At 42.8% G+C, this 18,538-nt stretch overlaps 1 protein-coding gene across 1 annotated transcript; it reads left to right on the top strand.

Annotated features, from left to right (window-relative positions):
• Positions 1-12,310: 12,310 nt before the first annotated feature.
• On the top strand, positions 12,311-17,993 carry LOC149999643 (uncharacterized). The gene is made up of 4 exons (XM_090289252.1): positions 12,311-12,451; positions 14,528-14,654; positions 15,920-16,109; positions 16,516-17,993. The coding sequence occupies exons 1-4, from the start codon at positions 12,356-12,358 to the stop codon at positions 17,921-17,923; spliced, it is 1,821 nt and encodes a 606-aa protein (XP_090145378.1). The 5' UTR covers positions 12,311-12,355; the 3' UTR covers positions 17,924-17,993.
• Positions 17,994-18,538: the final 545 nt, after the last annotated feature.

Below are 18,538 nucleotides of genomic sequence, written 5' to 3'. Positions count from 1 at the left end.
ACTCATCATTTGAGATCTTCAGGTCAGCATCAGTGTCCCTCAGTCTGCTTTAATGGAAACTTGGCCAGTGGTCATTCTGCTTTAGGGCTCAGGAGCTGAAACACAACTTAGGCCATAACATTATCTTTGGCTTAACAGAAACTCAAATTTTGTGACCCCTAGTCAAGGCATGGCCATTGTTTCTGGCTGTCTTAGGGGGTTAATGACTAGCAAGGGAAAGGGGCTAAGGCTTATAGGGCATGCTGGGAAGAAACTGAATAGAGGACTGGAGCTACCTATTAAATCAAAATTATACATTAAATCAGGACCCTTGGTTTTAGTTGGCGGTTTGCTTTGTGTGCTGAAAAGCATCTTAAGAATGCATGTGACTTCCAGCCAAGATGGAGGCATAGACAGACACGCTGCATCTCCCTCCACAACTGAGAAGGAACACAACTACCTCAAAACTAGAGACAACCAGAAGTTCCAGAAAATCAAGCTGCATGAAGGTCCAACAAACAAAAATATAAAGAAAAAATATTCATCTAGACAGGTAGGAGGGGCAGAGAGGATACGGTGTGGTGGCGGTAGTGGCAGTGGCAGCGGGAGCAGCAGCAGCCCAGTGGAAAACACAGTCACACATTTTAAAAAGTCGGGAGGGACACCTGGGGAGCATTTCAGCCCCAGACCAGGCCATGCAGCTCATGGTCCCAGCACTGGGAAAACAAGAGCCTCATTGCTTCTGACCGTGCAAACCAGTCGGGATTGGGGTGGAGGAAGAAACTGCCTGTCTCTCAGCCGAATCTGAGGGCCCCCATAGTCCTAAAATGTCTGCAGACCCACCTACTCTGGGAACAACGGCCAGGGTAACAGCTAGAGTGGCTCCAGTCCCATCCCATACGAAAGTGGGAGAGGTGACTGGAAAAGGGGCAAGTGCTGAGCGGGTGGCATTGTTCCCTCTCGGACCCCTCCCCCACACACAGCGCCACAGCATGGTGAAATGGGTTGCCCTATACTGATGAATACCTAAGGCTCTGCCCCTTACAACGTAACCAGAATGACAGCTTACCTAAGACGCAGAGGCAAACAAACACAGGAGCCTGTCAAGATGAGGAGACAGAGAAGTATGGCTGAAAAGAGGGAACAGGTCAAGGTTCCAGTGGGAGAATTAAGCAACAAGGAGATAGCCAACCTAAGAGATGCAGAGTTTAAAACACTGGCGATAAAGATGCTCACAGGCTTGACAAATATGCTTGAGTATGGCAAATGCATAAGGGAAGATGTGAAGGCTATGCTGAGTGAAACGAAGAAAAATCCACACAAAACCAATGGTGAAGGGAAGGAAACTGGGATTCAAGTCAATGATTTGGAACATAAGGAAGAAAAAACAGTCAACCAGTACAGAATGAGGAAACAGGAATTGAAAAAAATGAGGAGAGGCTTAGGAACCTCTCGGACAACTTTAAACGTGCCAATATCCAAATCATAGGGGTGCCAGAAGGAGAAGAGGAAGAGCAAGAAATTGAAAGCTTATGTGAAAAAATAATGAAGAAAAACTTCCCAAATTTGGCGAAGGAAATAGACATACAAGTCCAGGAAGCACAGGGAGTCACAAACAAGCTAGACCCAAAGAGGACCACACCAAGACACATCATAATTAAAATGTCGAAGGTTAAAGATAAAGAGAGAATCTTAAAAGCAGCAAGAGAAAAGCAGAGAGTTACCTACAAAGCGGTGCCTATAAGACTTCCAGCTGATTTCTCAAAAGAAACTTTGCAGGCAAGAAGGGGCTGGCACGAAGTATTTAAAGCAAGTACCTACAACCAAGGTTACTCTATCCAGAAAAGCTATCATTTAGAATGGAAGGGCCGAAGAAGTGCTTCCTACACAAGGTAAAGCTAAAAAGAGTTCTTCATTACCAAGCCATTATTATATGAAATGTTAAAGGGACTTATTTAAGAAAAGGAAGATCAAAACTATGAACACTAAAATGACAACAAACTCACAACTATCAACAACTGGATCTAAAAAATAAAAACAAAATCCAACTAAGCAAACCAGAACAGGAACAATGTCATGGGTATGGGGTTCACTTGGAGGGTTATTAGCTGGGAGGGGGAAGGAGAAGAAATGGGGAAATGGTGCAGGGATTAAGAAGCATAACTGGTTGGTACAAAACAGACAGAGGGAAGTTAAGAATAATATAGGAAAGGGTGAAGCCAAAGAACTTATATGCATGACACATGGACATGAACTAAGGGGGTGGGATTGCTGGAGAAAAGGGGGGTGCTGGGTGGAGGGAACAAAGGGAAAAAATTGGGACTATATATCTTGTGTCTTTTACTCGTTGTATGCTATTAATATTCATGTTGTCTTGGTTATTCTTTTTTTAAAAAGATTTTTTAAATTTATATTTAGAGAGAGGGGGAGGGAGAGAGAAAGGGATGGAGAGAAACATCAACGTGTGGTTGCCCCTCACAGACTCCTAAATGGGGACCTGGCCTGCAATCCAGGCATGTGCCCTGACTGGGAATTGAACTGGCGACCCTTTGGTTCACAGGCCAGCACTCAGTCACTGAGTCATACCAGCCTGGGTTTGTTTATTCTTTTTCAGATTTTATTTATTTCGTTTTAGAGTGAGGGGGTGGGAGGGAGAAAGAGGAGAGAAACATTGATCAGTTTCTTCATGTACATGCCCTGACCAGGACTGAACCCACAACCCAGGCATTTGCCCTGACCTGGAATGGAACCCGCAACTTTTTGGTGTTCAGAAAGACACTCCAGTCAACTAAGCCACCTGGGCAGGGCAACTCAGTGGCTTTTTGTACATTCACAAAGCTGAGCAATACCACTATACTATCTGAATAAGGAAATATAAACAATCTCGACTAGGTGTTTTATCATTAAAAAACATTTATTCTGGAAAGAAAAATCACAATGCAGTACACACTGACACAAAAGGCTACATGCACACACTGAACTCTGTGCCATGTTGGAGAGCTATTTTAAAAGAAAAGGGAAGCTAAGGGGCAGTTACAACCATAGAGCTTTATTTTAAGCATAGGGTTTTTTTTTTGTGTGAAATTTTGGCGGTGTCATTGTGTAAGAGAACTTCAGCATCGTCAGAACTCCTCCCCTGAGCCGTATCTCCTTCACAGACCCTCCCAATTGATTAGGTTCATTTAAAGTCTGTCAGTCTTGCCCTGACTGGTGTGGCTTGGTTGGATTGTCATTTTGTAAACTGTAAGGTGGCGAGTTTGCTTCCCTGTCAGGGCACATACCTAGGTTGCGACTGATCCTGGTCCAGGAGCGTGGGAAAGGCAACCAGTCCATGATTCTCATGATTCTCTCTTGTATCAATGTTTCTCTCCCTTCCTCTCTAGAAGCAGTGAAAGAATGTAAAAAATAAATAGTCAGTCAATCTTCATCAAAATACTATCCTTGCCCTGGCTGGTGTGGTTCTGTGGATTGAGCATGGGGCCTGCAAACCGAAAGGTTGCAGGTTCGATTCCTGGTCAGGGCACATGCCTGGGTTGTGGGCTGGGTCCCCAGTTGGAGGTGGGCGAGAGGCAACTGACTGCTGGTCTTCTCGCATGTCGATCTTTCTCTCCCTCTCCCTTCCTTCTCCTCCCTCTGAAAATAAATAAAATCTTAAAAAAAATACCATCCTTTACATTTCAAAATTCACAGGGACTAAAAATCATGATCTGACTAAATTTCCCTCGCAGTGTAAAATGCACACTTGAGAATTCCAACATCTCACACCTGTAGCTGTACTGAGACTAGGCCTGTCATTCTGGGTCCACAGGTTCCCACTGTCAGGGGGGACAAAGTACCTGGAGCCACAAGTTGCTCACCTCAAGCCCCAATATAGGGATGTGGCCTCACGGTGTCATAGATTAAAAGTAAAAACCTATATTGCACGCAGTCCCATCAATAAACGTATGTTCTGAAACAAAGGGTACAAATTCTGTCACCATGGCGACCCTTGACCCTGAAGATTACAAGGCCCTTCAGTCGGGACCCACCCCCGCTCCTGACAAGAAAAGATCCACGAGGAAACTGACTCCAGTCCACGAAGAGGACAAGGTCCCTTGAGCTGTGGACAGTAGCGGCGTCGACCTGGATAGGAGCGGGTTCAGCTCACATACCACGTCATGCACTAGACGCATCTCTGCAAAGAAGGATTCAGGCCAACGACCCAAAATCTGCAGCGTTCAGCCACGTGACCTCCATCCACGCCCATTACAGGGACTCTATCCAATGAGGGAAAATGGAGGCGGGGCTTAGGCGAAAGACGGTTGTACAGGGGTGGGGCTGAGAAACTGCCCAATCAAGGCATAGGAAAAGAAAAGTTCTTAAAAATTGTCCAATCATGGCCTGGTGGCGTGACGGAGTTTTACCCAATCAGAGTCATTAGAAAGGAATACCCTGGAGTTCCGTCCAGTCATGTCGCGGGTGCCTGCGGCATTGTCCAATCTGTGGCGGGGAGGCACTGAGCATTCACCGCCGGAGCTGGCGCTTTGGCACCCACCATCTATCTCCGCCGGCTGAGGCGCTCTTGCGTTTCTGTCCGGAGCGACCCTGGCTGTCCTCTCACTACCTCTCACCTTCCGGGTCTCCGGGGCTGCGGGGCTGCGGAACTGCAGGGAGAACGACACCCTGAGAACTAGCAGCACGGCTGTGACATGGTGAGGGCCCGCAGCGCTCCAAGACCGGGATGGCAAACTGGTTGGATCCGGCTGGAAGTGGCGCGCAGGTCGTGTCTTTGCGCCCCACTTCCGTCCTGACCTGAGTCTGTTTTCTCGATTGCGGGGTGGGTTCCGGCCTCATGTCTCGGCCAAGGGGGGGGAGACTGAGGAAGGACCAGACGACCACCGTTGCGGACGGTCAGGGGCTGGGGGCGGGGTGGACATGGAGTGGGAGGACATGATCTAAACGTCATGGATAACATCAAATCCAGACTTGCTTCAAAGACTGGTACAGTAGGGACAGGGCTTGGATCTCAGAGCCGTGCTTGCGTCTCTCATCAGAAGCGGGTTCTTTTATGTGGCAGGAGGGTAAGCAGGAAGGCAGTGTGACAGCAGCTGGCCTCTCTGGCCAGCGAATTCTCAGCTCAGGTCAGCGGGTCCTTGTCTGCTTCTAAGTACTTGTTCAGACGAGGTGGGGACAATGTCTGGGCCTGTCGGGAGGATAGAAGTCTAGTAAATCTCGGGTAAAACATGGGAAACTGTGATCACTGGTCAAGCCTGTGAAATTTGAAACATCCAAGCTTTGTAAGGCGAGATGGAGAGAAGGGACTGCACTAGGGAGAACTCTCAGACCATCCATCTGCAAGTATCTCAAGAGCTGGGCTTTCTGAGTTCTGCTTTTATAAAGGGGAGTCATCAAAAGTAGGAAGGACCGGGTGTGGTTGGGATGGCAGATCCTCATGCCAGTGTGTTCTCAGAAGGGAGTGTCTGTGGGCTAAGGCTGAGGACAGGCCTAATTTCAGGGTTTGGGTTTAGGAAAGAAGCTAAACTCAGGTCTGGGGGACAAGCTTTTGTTCTGCTTGGAAGAACAGTACAACCAATCATTTAGGTCCCAGAGAATTGGGATGTGGGGTGTTTCCCTCTGGCTTTGTCATAGGTAAACATAGGAAACATCTGAAACTCTTATCTTAAGTCAGTGGTTCTTGCAGCGTGCCCTTTTCTAGAACAAATGGTCCGTCCATGCTGTCACAAATGGTAAATTTCATTCTTTTTCATGGTTGAGTAATATTCCACTATATATATATATTACAGCTTTTTTTATCCACTTGTCTATTGATGGGTACTTGAGTTACTTGCATAGCTTGGCTTTTGTAAATAATGCTGCGATGAACATAGGGGTGCATCAGTATTCAGTGTTTACTTTTAAAGCCTTACAACTCATTGGGTGAGGCCCACCGACATTATCCAGAGTCATCCCCTGTACTTAAAGTCAACTGGTTGGAGATATTAACCTAATTTACAAAATACCTTCACAGTAGCTCTTTGATTAGTGTTTAATTGAACAGCTGGGTATGATGACCTAGCCACGTTGATGCGTAAAACTAACCATCACATCTCTGGGTTGAGAGCTGAAGATATGCTGAGATTTCTAGAAGCAGAGGCCTCTTTTCCACTAAGATGTTCTTTTTAATGGTTGAATAATATTCCATTGTATATGTGTAACATAGCTTTTTTATTCACTCATCTATTGATGGGCACATGACTTGCATCCATAGCTTGGCTATTGTAAATTGCACTGCAGTGAACATAGGGGTGCATATATTCTTTCAAAATACTGTTTTGGGTTTCTTTGGATATATTACCAGGAGTGGAATCACTGGGTTATTAGGCAGTTCCATTTTTAATTTTTTGAGGAACTTCCACACTGCTTTCCACATTGGCTGCACCAGTGTGCATTCTCAACAACAGTGCATGAAGGTTCCTCTTTCTTCACATCCTCGCCAACACTTGTTTCTTGTGTATTTATTGATGACAGCCATTCTGACAGGTGTGAGGTGGTATCTCTTTCTGGTTTTAATTTGCATTTCTCTGGTGATTAGTAACATTGAGCATCTTTTCATATGTCTATGAGCCCTCTGTATGTCCTCTTCGAAGAAGTGTCTATTAAGGTCCTTTGCCCATTTTTAAATTGGATTATTTGCTCTTTTGGTGATAAGTTGTATGAATTCTTTATAAATTTTGAACATTAACCCCTTATCGGATGTATGATTGGTGATGAAATTGATTTTTTAATATTATACTTTAACCAGTACCCCTGCTATGATCAGTTATAAATTTAATAATTTGTAGGATTGGGGGATTTCTTAATACTAAATCTAGTACTCCGTCGGCAGCCGTCCGTCTCGAGAGACGATGGTGTAGCTTCTTAAGAGTCTATCTGCACCGCCGAGAATGGCTGTGCAGTCCGACTCGGGAGTGACACGGTATCTGTCTCCTCCCGTGTTGAATCGACATCTTGCGATGACGCTGGAGTGTCCTCTCCAGTGAAGCTGAAGCTACAGAGCCTGGGCAGGGTGATATGGAGGGTCTGCTGTTGCCCATGCAGCAGAGCCCCCCTCTCTTCGCAGCTGAAGGGTCCAAGGGAAAGACGGAGTCAATACAGCTTGGCTTCAGGTGCGCCGCAGGAGTTGCCGGTGTTGACTACAGTGTCGAACCGCCTTAGGGACTCCGGCTCCGGATTTTCTGTCGGGGTTTACTCCCTTAGCCTTTCCCCTGAAGAGGTATGCCGCAAGGCAGCGGAGGTTTTTTGGAGTCAGAGTTTTCCTTCTCTGATGTGCCCTGACTGGAAGATCGAACCAGCGACACTTAGCTCGCAGGCCGACGCTCAATCCACTGAGCCAAACCAGCCAGGACTAAATCTAGTACTAGTAAATCTAATACTAGTAAAGTTTAGTATTTTCACTTTGTAAACCCTTTTCCCACTTTCTTGTTTTCCATGGCCACACTGGCTTGGCCTTCACAGGTATACAATTGTATACATGCCCTTCCTTCCCTTCTTGTTCCAGATCTCAGAGGGAACAGTTGTAATATTTCACTGTTAAATGGGAAGTTGGCTCTGGGCTTTATATAGCCACCATTTCTTTCTGACTATGTGGGTTCCCTTCTTGTCTTTAAGTTGTGTTATTATCAGTGAGCAGTGACATGAGGCCAGCATGTCTTCAGCATCTATGAAGTGGAAGCTTATGGTTTGTGTGTCTTTTTTTCATCAATGGGATAAATTATACTTATTGAACAATCAGTATTTAATCCATCTTGCCTTTCTGGAATGAAATGAACTTGATTTTGATTATTATGCTTTTTATTATTTTATTGTTTTTAAGTATACTTTACTGATTATGTTATTATAGTAGTCCCAGTTTTTTCTCCTTTGCTCCCCTCCACCCAGCACCTCCCTTCCCTCCAGCAATCCCACCCCCGCTTAGTATATAAGTTCTTTGGCTTCACCCTTTCCTGTATTATCCTTAACTTCCCCCTGTCTATTTTGTACCAACCAGTTATGCTTCTTAATCCCTGCACCATTTCCCCATTTCTCCCCTTCCCCCTCCCAGCTGATAACCCTCCAGATGATCCCCATACTTATGATTCTGTTCCTATTCTGGTTTGCTTAGTTGGATTTTGTTTTTATTTTTTAGATTCAGTTGTTGATGGTTGTGAGTTTGTTGTCATTTTAATGTGCATAGTTTTGATCTTTTTCTTAAATAAGTCCCTTTAACGTTTCATATAATAATGGCTTGGTGATGATGAACTCCTTTAGCTTTACCCTGTCTGGGAAGCACTTCATCTGCCCTTCCATTCCAAATGATGGCTTTGCTGGATAGAGTAATCTAGGTTGTAGGTCCTTGCTTTTCATCACATTGAATACTTCTTGCCAGTCCCTTCTTGCCTGCAAAGTTTCTTTTGAGAAATCAGCTGACAGTCTTATAGGCACCGCTTTGTAGGTAACTCTTTGCTTTTCTCTTGCTGCTTTTAAGATTCTCTCTTTATCTTTAACCTTTGGCATTTTAAATATGATGTGTCTTGGTGTGGTCCTTTTTGGGACTAGCTTGTTTGGGACTCCCTGTGCTTCCTGAACTTGTATGTCTGTTTCCTTTGCCAAATTTGGGAAGTTTTTCTTCATTATTTTTTCACATAAGCTTTCACTTTCTTGCTCCTCCTCTTCTTCTGGCACCACTATGGTTTGGATGTTGGCATGTTTAAAGTTGTCCCAGAGTTTCCTAAGCCTCTCTTCATTTTTTTCAATTCCTGTTTCCTCATTCTGTACTGGTTGACTGTTTTTTCTTCCTTATGTTCCAAATCATTGACTTGAATCCCAGTTTCCTTCCCTTCACCATTGATTTTATGTGGATTTTTCCTTCATTTAGCATAGCCTTCACTTCTTTCGTTAGGCATTTTCCATACTTAGACATATCTGTCAAGCCTGTGAGCATCTTTATCACCAGTGTTTTGAACTGTGTCTGTTCATTGGCTATTTCCTTGTCTGTAAGTTTGACTATCTCCTCATTGCTTAGTTCTCCCACTGGAGCCTTGATCCATTCTCTCTTTTGGGACATACTTCTCTGTCTTCTCATTCTGACAGGCTCCTGTGTTTGTTTGCCTCCGTGTCCCAGGTAGAGCTGTTGCGCCTGTTACGTTGTAAGGGGCGGAGCCTTAGGTATTCGTCAGTAGGGTGTCCCGTTTCACCACATCATGGTGCTGTATGTGGGGGAGGAGTCTGAGAGGGAAGAGTGCCGCTTGCTCAGCACTCATCCCTTTTCCAGGCACCTCCCCCACTTCTGTATCTGACTGGTGCCTCTGTAGCTGTTGCTCTGGTGGTCATTCCCAGAGTGGGTGGGTCTGGAGACATTCTAGGACCCTGGGGGCCCTTTAAACAAGCAGACTCTGCTGAGATATTGGCAGTTTCTTCCTCTACCCCAGCCCCCCACTGGCTTGCACAGTTAGAAGCAATGAGGCTTTATTTCCCCTGGTGCTGGAACTGTGAGCTGTGTGGTCTGGTCTGGTGCTGGGAGTGCTCCCCATGTGTGCCTCCCTATTTTTTAAAACGTGTGACTGTGCTTTCCCCCGGCCTGCCGCTGCCGCAGCTGCTGACACCATCACACCACGTCCTCTCCTACCTGTTGTGATGAGTATTTCTTCTTTATATTTTTGTTTGTTGGACTTTCATGCAGCTCCAGTTTCTGGAACTTCTGGTTGTCTGTAGTTTTGAGGTAGTTGTGTTCCTTCTTAGTTCTAGAGGGAGACACAGCGTGTCTGTCTAGGCCTCCATCTTGGCCAAAAGTCTGAGTTATTATGCTTTTTATACATTTATGTATTAGATTGCCTTTTAAAAAGCCTTTTGCCTTTAGAGTTGTGAGGATTATTGCCTTTGAATATGTTTTGAATTATTCCTTTCTGGTCTTGGTAATATTCTGTGTTTGTTTGTTTTCCTACAATTTGGAATCACTGATTTTTGACTATTTGGTATCTGGCCTAGGAACCATTTGAGAATTGCATTTGGTCTGTGGGGATAGTGGAATCAACTGATTTTGTTTCTTTAATGACCACAGATGTTTCAGATATTCTCTTTACTTGCATCATCTCAGGTATCCTTACTGATTTCTATACATTTATCCCGTTACATCTATTAGAAACAAATCTCTTCCCACAAGTGGTTTATAATATCTCTTCAATGTGCTTAATCTCTGAAATGTCTGAAATTTTGCTCCGATCTTGTACTTTATTTGGTCAAGTTCTGTTGTATTGAAATACAAATGCCATTAGTTTAAGAAGGGTATACAGGGTAGGGCCAAAGTAGGTTTACAGTTGTTTGTATAGAAAAGAATACAATAATTAATAAATAGTAATGCAAGAATAAGCTCTGTGTTTTGCATACTCACAACTGTAAACCTTTCTTTGCCCCAATCTGTATTTTTAGCTTGAACTTTTTAACAGCTTTATATGAGATATAATTTAAATACTGTAAAGTTTACCTGTTTAAAGTATAAAATTCAGTGGTATCTGGTATAATTACAGAATTGTGCAACTATCTCCATATTAGAATATTTTTATCACCCCCAAAAGAAAGCTTGTATCTACTGGCAGTTACCCTCAATCAAGTACCCCACACCTGAAGCCTGGTTGCTGACAATTTATTCATCTACTTTCCTTTTTTTTTTTTTTAAAGTATATTTTATTGATTATGCTGTTACAGTTGTCCCAGTTTTTTCCCCTTTGCTCCCCTCCATCCAGTACCCCCCTTCCCTCCAGTAGTCCCAGCACCCCCCTTAGTTCATGTCCATGGGTCGTGCATGTGAGTTTTTTGGCTTCACCCTTTCCTATACTATTTTTAACACTCCCTCTCTATTTTGTATCAACCAGTTATGCTTCTTAATCCCTGCACCATTTCCCCATTTCTCCTCCTTCCCCCTCCCAGCTGATAACCCTGTAAATGATCCCCATACCTACGATTCTGTTCCTATTCTGGTTGTTGCTTAGTTTTTTTATTTTTATTTTTAGATTCAGTTTTTGATAGTTGTGAGTTAGTTGTCATTTTAATGTTCACAGTTTTGATTTTCTTCTTTTTCTTAAAAAAGTCCCTTTAACATTACATATAATAATGGCTTGGTGATGATGAACTCCTTTCACTTTACCTTGTCCGGGAATCACTTCCAGTCTAAATGATAGCTTTGCTGGATAGAGTAATCTTGGTTGTAGGTCCTTGCTTTTCGTCATATTGAATACTTCTTGCTAGCCTCTTCTTGCCTGCAAAGTTTCTTTTGAGAAATCAGCTGATAGTCTTATAGGCCGTCCTTTGTAGGTAACTCTCTGCTTTTCTCTTGCTGCTTTTAATATTCTCTCCTTATCTTGAACATTTGGCATTTTAAATATGATGTGTCTTGGTGTGGTCCTCTTTGGGTCTAGCTTGTTTGGGACTCTCTGTGCTTCCTGGACTTGTATATCTATTTCCTTCCCCAAATTAGGAAAGTTTTCTTTCATTTTTTCACATAAGCTTTCACTTTCTTGCTCCTCCTCTTCTCCTTCTGGCATCCATGTGATTTGGATTTGGCATTTTTAAAATTGTCTCTCCTTGTTTTCTTTCAATTCTTGTTCCTTCATTCTATATTGGTTGACTGTTTATTTCTTCCTTTTGTTCCAAATTGTTGATTTGAACCCTGATTTCCTTCCCCTCACCATTGGTTTCATGTGGATTTACCTTCGTTTCACTTACCATAGCCTTCATTTCTTCCCTTATGCGTTTGCTGTACTTAATCTCTTCCGTCAAGTTTGTGAGCATCTTTATCACCAGTGTTTTGAACTCTTCATATGTTAGGTTGGCTATCTCCTCATCGCTTAGTTCTCCCACTGGAACCTTGATCTGTTCCCTCTTTTGGGCCATACTTCCCTGTCTCCTCAACTTGACAGGCTCTTGTGTTTGCCTTTTGTGTCTTAGGTATAGCTGTTGCCCTGTTAGGTTGTAAGAGGCGGAGCCTTAGGTATTCCTCAGTACACAGTGACCCATTTCACCACGTTGTGGGGCTGTATGTGGGGGAGGGGTCTGAGAGGGAGCAATGCTGCTTGCTCAGCACTCTCCCCTTTTCCAGGCAGTTCTCCTTCCCTTATGGGACTGGCACCCCTTTAACTGTTGCCCTGGTTGTGGTTCCCAGAGTGGGTTGGTTTGTGGATGTTCTATGTCTGCGGGGGCCCTCTAAACAAATAGAGAGACCAGCAGTTTTTCCACCGCCCCAACTCCCACTGGTTTTCACAGTCAAAAGCAATGAAGCTTTATTTCCCTCGGTGCTGGAGCCTTGAGCTGTGCAATCTGGTCTGGGGCCTGGATCACTCCCCAGGTGTCCCTGCTGACTTTTATAATGTGTGACTGCTCTTTCCACTGGCTGGCCATAGCCACTGCCTTGCCACCACACCGTGTTCTCTCCACCCCGGCTCTGCTCCTCCTGCCTGTCTGGGTGAGTATCACTTCTTTATATCTTTGTTTTAATTCCATGCAGTTCAATTTTCTGATAGTTCTGGTGGTTTTTAGTTTTGAGGTAGTGGTATTTCTTCTTACGGTTGTGGAGGGAGGCAAAGCATGTCTACCTGCTACTCCACCTTAGCCAGTATTTATTTCTTTTTAGAGTGAGGGGAAGGGTGGGAGAAAGAGAGGAAGAGAAACATCAGTGTCTATTTATCTACTTTCTATCTCTGCAGATTTGCTGCTTCTGTACATTTTATATAAATGATTTAATACTATGTGTGGTCTTTGTGAAACCTAGTAATGTTTTTAAGTTTTATTTTATTGTGCCATGGATCATCAGTACTTTATTTCTTTATTACCAGTAGTATTCCATTGCATGAATATTCTACATTTCACTTTCCAATTCAGCTAATGGACTTTGAGTTGTTTCCACTTTTGGGCTATTTTGAATAATTCTACTGTGAATATATATATACACACACAATCATATGCTGCTTAATGATGGATACATTCTGAGGAATGCATCCTTTGGCGATTTTGTCAGTGTGCAAACATCATGGAGTGCACTTATACCAACCTAGATGGTGTAACCTACTGCAAACCTAGGCTACAAGCCTGTACATTACATTACCATACAGAAAAACATGAGATTTAGTTAAGCACAAAAGAAAATGCTGCAATAAATAGGAGATGTAGGAGGCTGTGCGCGGTAACACGGCATCCTGTCTTACAGCTAACTTCTAAGTATAAAAAGTACAGTTTAACATAATGAGAAAAAATAGTATAGTTAGGTGATGTTTCCCATTACTTAATGTGACCAATGCCATCTTATGAAGCTAGCTGAGCACCAGTTCACCTCTGGATAAGTGGGTCCCTATCACCTGAAAGGACAAGTGGGCCCATTAAGTGTTTACTGCTTTGGATTATACAGCTTTTAACAAGAATGTGACACGTGGCTACAAGTCACCAGTGTTAGCACCGGCCTCTTTACTATATATATCACACCCACTTCCCCTTTTTACTGCAGAGATATATACCATCTTGCTGCTGCCAGAGACTCTGCTTCTATCCATAAGTTTCCTTAATAAACTTTGTTTAATACTGGAGTTGTCAGCCTCTTGCCTTGGTCTCTTGGCACCTTAGGAATACATAAAGCAGTGACATAGCCCTTATTATCGTTATCAAGTAATATATACATTATTGTATGTGCTATATACATTTACATGACTGGTGGCACCATAGGTTTACAGCAGCATCACCACAGACTCATGATTTTTTAAAAAAATAATAGTTTGATCTTTATTTCATTGGTGTGATGTCATCTAATATTGCTCTAAAGTGTACATTAAATAGTTTTTTTCTCTCTGTTAAAGTTGCCTTTTCCTTATTACCATCAATTCTCTCAGCGATTCTTTGTGGGACCATTTTCCTCAAATTCCGGGCACTCAGTTGTTCATTTGAGAGGCCCTGCAGGTTTGAAAATTTCTTCAGGGACCAGATTTCCCTCTTACCCAGCAGGTGTGCCAGGCCCCAGCAATGGCCTATACCTGTGCCCACAGTGTCAGCCTCATCCTGGGAGGGGTTGTGTCTCTGCCTCTGTCAGAGATGAGGAGACTAGATCAGGCTCCTCAATACTGTTGAATTCCAAGGTGAGAGCTGTTTAGATCAAGTGGCACTGGAAATCTGTGTTCATGAATTTCTGACATTCTGGTTCTAGATCTTGGAGCTGACAAAGAACTTGAGCAAGCCAAGTATTCGATTCCACATTATCTGAATGATGATTTCATTTTTAGTTTTTCTATACTCAGAATCTGCTCTATCTTATTAAAAATCATTTTTTTCTATTTGTGAATAAGTTTATATCACTTGTTCTTGCACTTTGCTTCAAAGTTCGAAGTTCTTACCACAACTGACTGTACTGCATTTGGTTTGCTTGCTTATTGTCATTTCCCAAGAGAGCCTGAGCTCAGGAGTTCTAAGAGTTTCAATCTTTGTTGGCCTCCCCCATCCTCCCGCACATGTTGGGAAAGTGTTGACTTATTGAAATAGAATATGTGGGATATTTCAGGACACGGTGGTCTTTGCGGATGTGGCTGTGAACTTCACTCAGGAAGAGTGGGCTTTGCTGGATGGTGCTCAGAGGAAGCTCTACAGAGAAGTGATGCTGGAGACATTCAGGAACCTGGCCTCAGTGGGTAAGGATGGCTTCATCCCTGACTGTCTTTTATGTCAAAAGTATTTCTTACAGCTGTCCTTATTTATTGGGTCCAAGGAAGGGCCATGTGTCAAAAAAAAGATGCAACCCAGGCCTTCATGGAACCTATCTAGAGTCAAATATTTTTTTCATAATAACAAAGTTTTACATATTAAAGTTACTTTTTATTTCTTTTGAACAAAAATCTGAGGTTCCTGATTTTTTAAGTGTGAGCATAAATCTCCAGTTTGCTGTGGGGAAGTGAGAGCAGCTTTATGGTTTTCATCCTTGAGACATTTACACTGTGATTAATACAAATTTGACATGGTCATGCTACAATTAAGTCCATACTATATACTTCACCATTGGCCATGAAACCCAACTATGGGTCCTTCTCATAGATTGTTGCCTTCCATCCTCCATCATGAGGACCTTTTCTCCAGGTGTAGGACATCAGTCAGACACACCATCTGTCTTCTGATAGCAGCAGGGGCTGTAAAGAAAGGGTTCATCTAGGGCCGCTTTATCTGAGAACTCGAGGGAGCAACAACCCTCAGGAGGAGTGAGACTGGATAAGGGATTGATATTTGGACAAATCCATTAGAAACATGACTCAGTCTGTATTTGAGAAAGGTGATGTTTTACATTTAGTGGCTTTCCTGTTGGACTTTTTATGTATCCTCCCTCATGTGGGAAGACTTTCTCTATCTCCTCTTGTAATGGGAGTACTTGGACACATGCATTTTGCCCAGTTCCTCCCTACTTTGCATTTTTGATAACATTTATCTTTATTTGGTCTCTGTCGTTTTTGTAATATTTCTTAGTGCTACCAGGTTGCCATTTTGACTCACTTTTCCTGTTATTGCCGAAGACCCAAATAGCAAAGATCCTTTCTTTGCTTACTTATTTTTCTTGCCCTAGCCGGCATAGCTCAGTTGGTTGGAGCAATGTCCAGTAACCCAAAGGTTGCTGGTTCAATTCCCAGTCAGGGAACATGCCCAGGTTGCTGACTTGGTCCTCAGTTGAGGCGCATGCAGGAGGCAGGCAATTGGTGTGTGTCTGTCTCACATTGATGTTTCTCTTGCTTTCCCTTCCTGCCTCTCTTGAATGAGAATAAAATAAATCTTTAAAAAATAAACTTATTCTTCCTTATAAAATTCATTTATACTTTTCTATCAGTATATGAAAATTAATCATACATTCTTATTTTATTTTCTTTATTTCACCATTTCTTTCCCAGGAAATTTAATTGAATTATCCTATCAGTTGTTACAGATTGTTTCACTGAAGTTAAAACCCATGCATCATGTCCTGGGAAGGGTACTTTGGAGAATAAAATACGCAGTGAAGAGAAAATACTGAGATTCACAAGAAATGATTCCTGGCCTGATTTTAGAGAAAATTGTACAGTTTATAACATTGCAGATCAGCACCAGCCCCAAGAGAGGCATTTGAGGTGAGTGGCACAGGGGAATTGGGAATCTCAGCAGAATGTTAGACTAATCTGAAATTAAAGAGAAAGTATAAACCTAGCTAAACAATTGTGTACTCAGAGAATTTTTATGCGACACTATTTTCATAAATGTGATGTAGGTATTGAGTGTCTAAAATAGAATTCAGATGGAAACAATGATCAGGAAACCCCATATGCAGAAACACTGAAAGTTATGACTCTATTTTAACTCAGCCAGAGCAAAAAGCTTGTTTCATGATGGAACAATGCAGACAGTGCCAAAAACATACCCATGCATTGAAAATGGTAAATATGTGGTTAAAACAATTATTAACACTATTAATAATCATTAATAAATAAACCACTTATGATCATTAATCACTGATAGTGTGCTTCCTAATTTGAACAGAAGTCATGTGCTGGAGACTCCCTGTGAAACTAATGAAGATAATCAATGTGGAGATATCCTGAACCAGGAGGAGAGACATCTGCCTGGAGTTAAACCCTATAAATACACTAAATGTGGAAAAGCCTGCATGGATCAGCGAAGCTCTCCCACTGGGCATGAACCTTATCCATGTGAGGAGTGTGGACAAGCCTGTAGGTGTGTCTTGTGTCTGAGCACTCATGTGGAACCAGACCATGTGGAGAAATCCTATCAGTGTCAGGATGCTGGGAGAGCATCTGAGAGACACGTGCCGAGTCTCAGTAATAAAAACTCCATTGAGTGTAAGAAATGTGGAAAAGCTTTCACTTGTCACTCATCCTTTCGGGGACATGTGAGAGGTCTTTGTGGACAGAAAATCCATGTGTGCAAAGTATGTGGGAAAGCCTTTATGTATTACTTTTACCTTACAGGACATGTGAGAACTCACACTGGAGAGAAATCCTATGAGTGTAAGGCATGTGGGAAAAATTTCGGTAGTCTGAAATACTTCAGAAGACATGTGAAAACACACAGTGGAGTGAAACCCTATGTGTGTAAGGAGTGTGGGAAAGGCTACAGGTATCTCACTAATCTGCAAGAGCATGCACGGACACACAGTGGGGAGAGACCCTATGTATGTCAGCACTGTGGGAAAACCTTTAGTCGTCACTCCTCCCTTCGAGGCCACGTGAGAACACACAGTGGGGTGAAACCCTATGAATGTCAGCAATGTGGGAAAGCTTTCAGGTTTCCAGCAAACCTACAAGTACATGTGAGGACACACACTGGGGAGAGACCCTGTGAATGTCAGCACTGTGGGAAAGCATTTAGGTATGCTGCATCCTTGCGAGTACATGTGAGGACACACACAGGGGAGAGACCCTATGAATGCCAGCAATGTGGCAAAGCCTTCACGAGTCACTCCTACCTTCAGAAACATGTGAGAACACACAGTGGGGAAAAATCCTATGAATGCAAGGAGTGTGGGAAAGCTTTTAGGCAGCTTCAACATTTTCAAGGTCACATGAGAATACACAGCGGAGTGAAACCTTACGAATGTAAAGAGTGTGGGAAATCCTACAGTTTTCTCTCATCCCTTCGAATACATGTGAGAATGCACAGTGGGGAGAGACCCTTTGAGTGTCAGCAGTGTGGGAAAGCCTTCAGCCGTCTCTGTTCCCTTCAAGGACATATGAGATCACACACGGGCGTGAAACCCTATGAATGTAAGGAGTGTGGGAAATCCTTCAGGTATCCTGACAACCTGCGAGTGCATGGGAGGACACATACTGGGGAGAAACCTGATGAATGTCAGCACTGTGGGAAAGCCTTCAGGTATCCCACATCCCTGCGAAAACACGTGAGAACACACAGTGAAAAGAATACCTGAATGTCGGCAGTGTGGGAGAGCCTTCATGTATCTTGAATATCTGCAAGCAGGTACTCTGAACACAGGACTCTGGGATGCCTTTATTCATTCTTAAAATTTTGTTGTAAATGTGAGCAAACACTGGAGAGAAACTAGATAGAAAAAATGTGAAAAACCTTCAGATGTAGCACTTATTTTGTATATGAAAATTCAGAGCAGGACTGAAATCTTTTAATTATTAGATATATGGTATTGCCTTTGTAAATAGCTCATCCTTAATAGCGATTTCCAGTTTACTCATTTCTGGTTATGTTTCTGATATGAAATGAGATAAATATATCTCTTATGTCCCTTTATCTGTACTACACATACTACCTTGGGCCTTAAATAATTATATAGTTGTATAAAACTTGTCTCATTGCCATCACTATTACTTTTGGACTTACGGGTATTTGGTGTTTGTTTTTTTTCATAATTTAGTGATTTGTGTGTGTGTGTGTGTGTGTGTGTGTAAAATTTACAGTTGGGGAAACTGACACTCAGAGAACCAAAGTGACTTGCCTAATATCATACAACAGTTAAGAGTTGCTAAGGCTTCTCTCTCTCTCTTTTTAATGGGAAAACTTTGTTTATATT

Source organism: Furipterus horrens, unplaced genomic scaffold (genome assembly GCF_987537825.1).
Source record: "Furipterus horrens unplaced genomic scaffold, mFurHor1.1.pri manual_scaffold_10, whole genome shotgun sequence".
NCBI lineage: Eukaryota > Metazoa > Chordata > Mammalia > Chiroptera > Furipteridae > Furipterus > Furipterus horrens.
The sequence above is the reverse complement of the archived record's forward strand: the minus strand, read 5'-3'. Positions and strand labels throughout refer to the sequence as shown.

Excerpts from the sequence above, each read along its gene's own strand:
- LOC149999643 (XM_090289252.1), top strand. The coding sequence starts at position 12,356 with ATGTGTGACTGCTCTTTCCACTGGCTGGCCATAGCCACTGCCTTGCCA. Across the intron at positions 12,452-14,527 it reads TGCTCCTCCTGCCTGTCTGG|GACACGGTGGTCTTTGCGGA; the intron begins GTGAGTATCACT and ends GGGATATTTCAG. Across the intron at positions 16,110-16,515 it reads CCCCAAGAGAGGCATTTGAG|AAGTCATGTGCTGGAGACTC; the intron begins GTGAGTGGCACA and ends TAATTTGAACAG.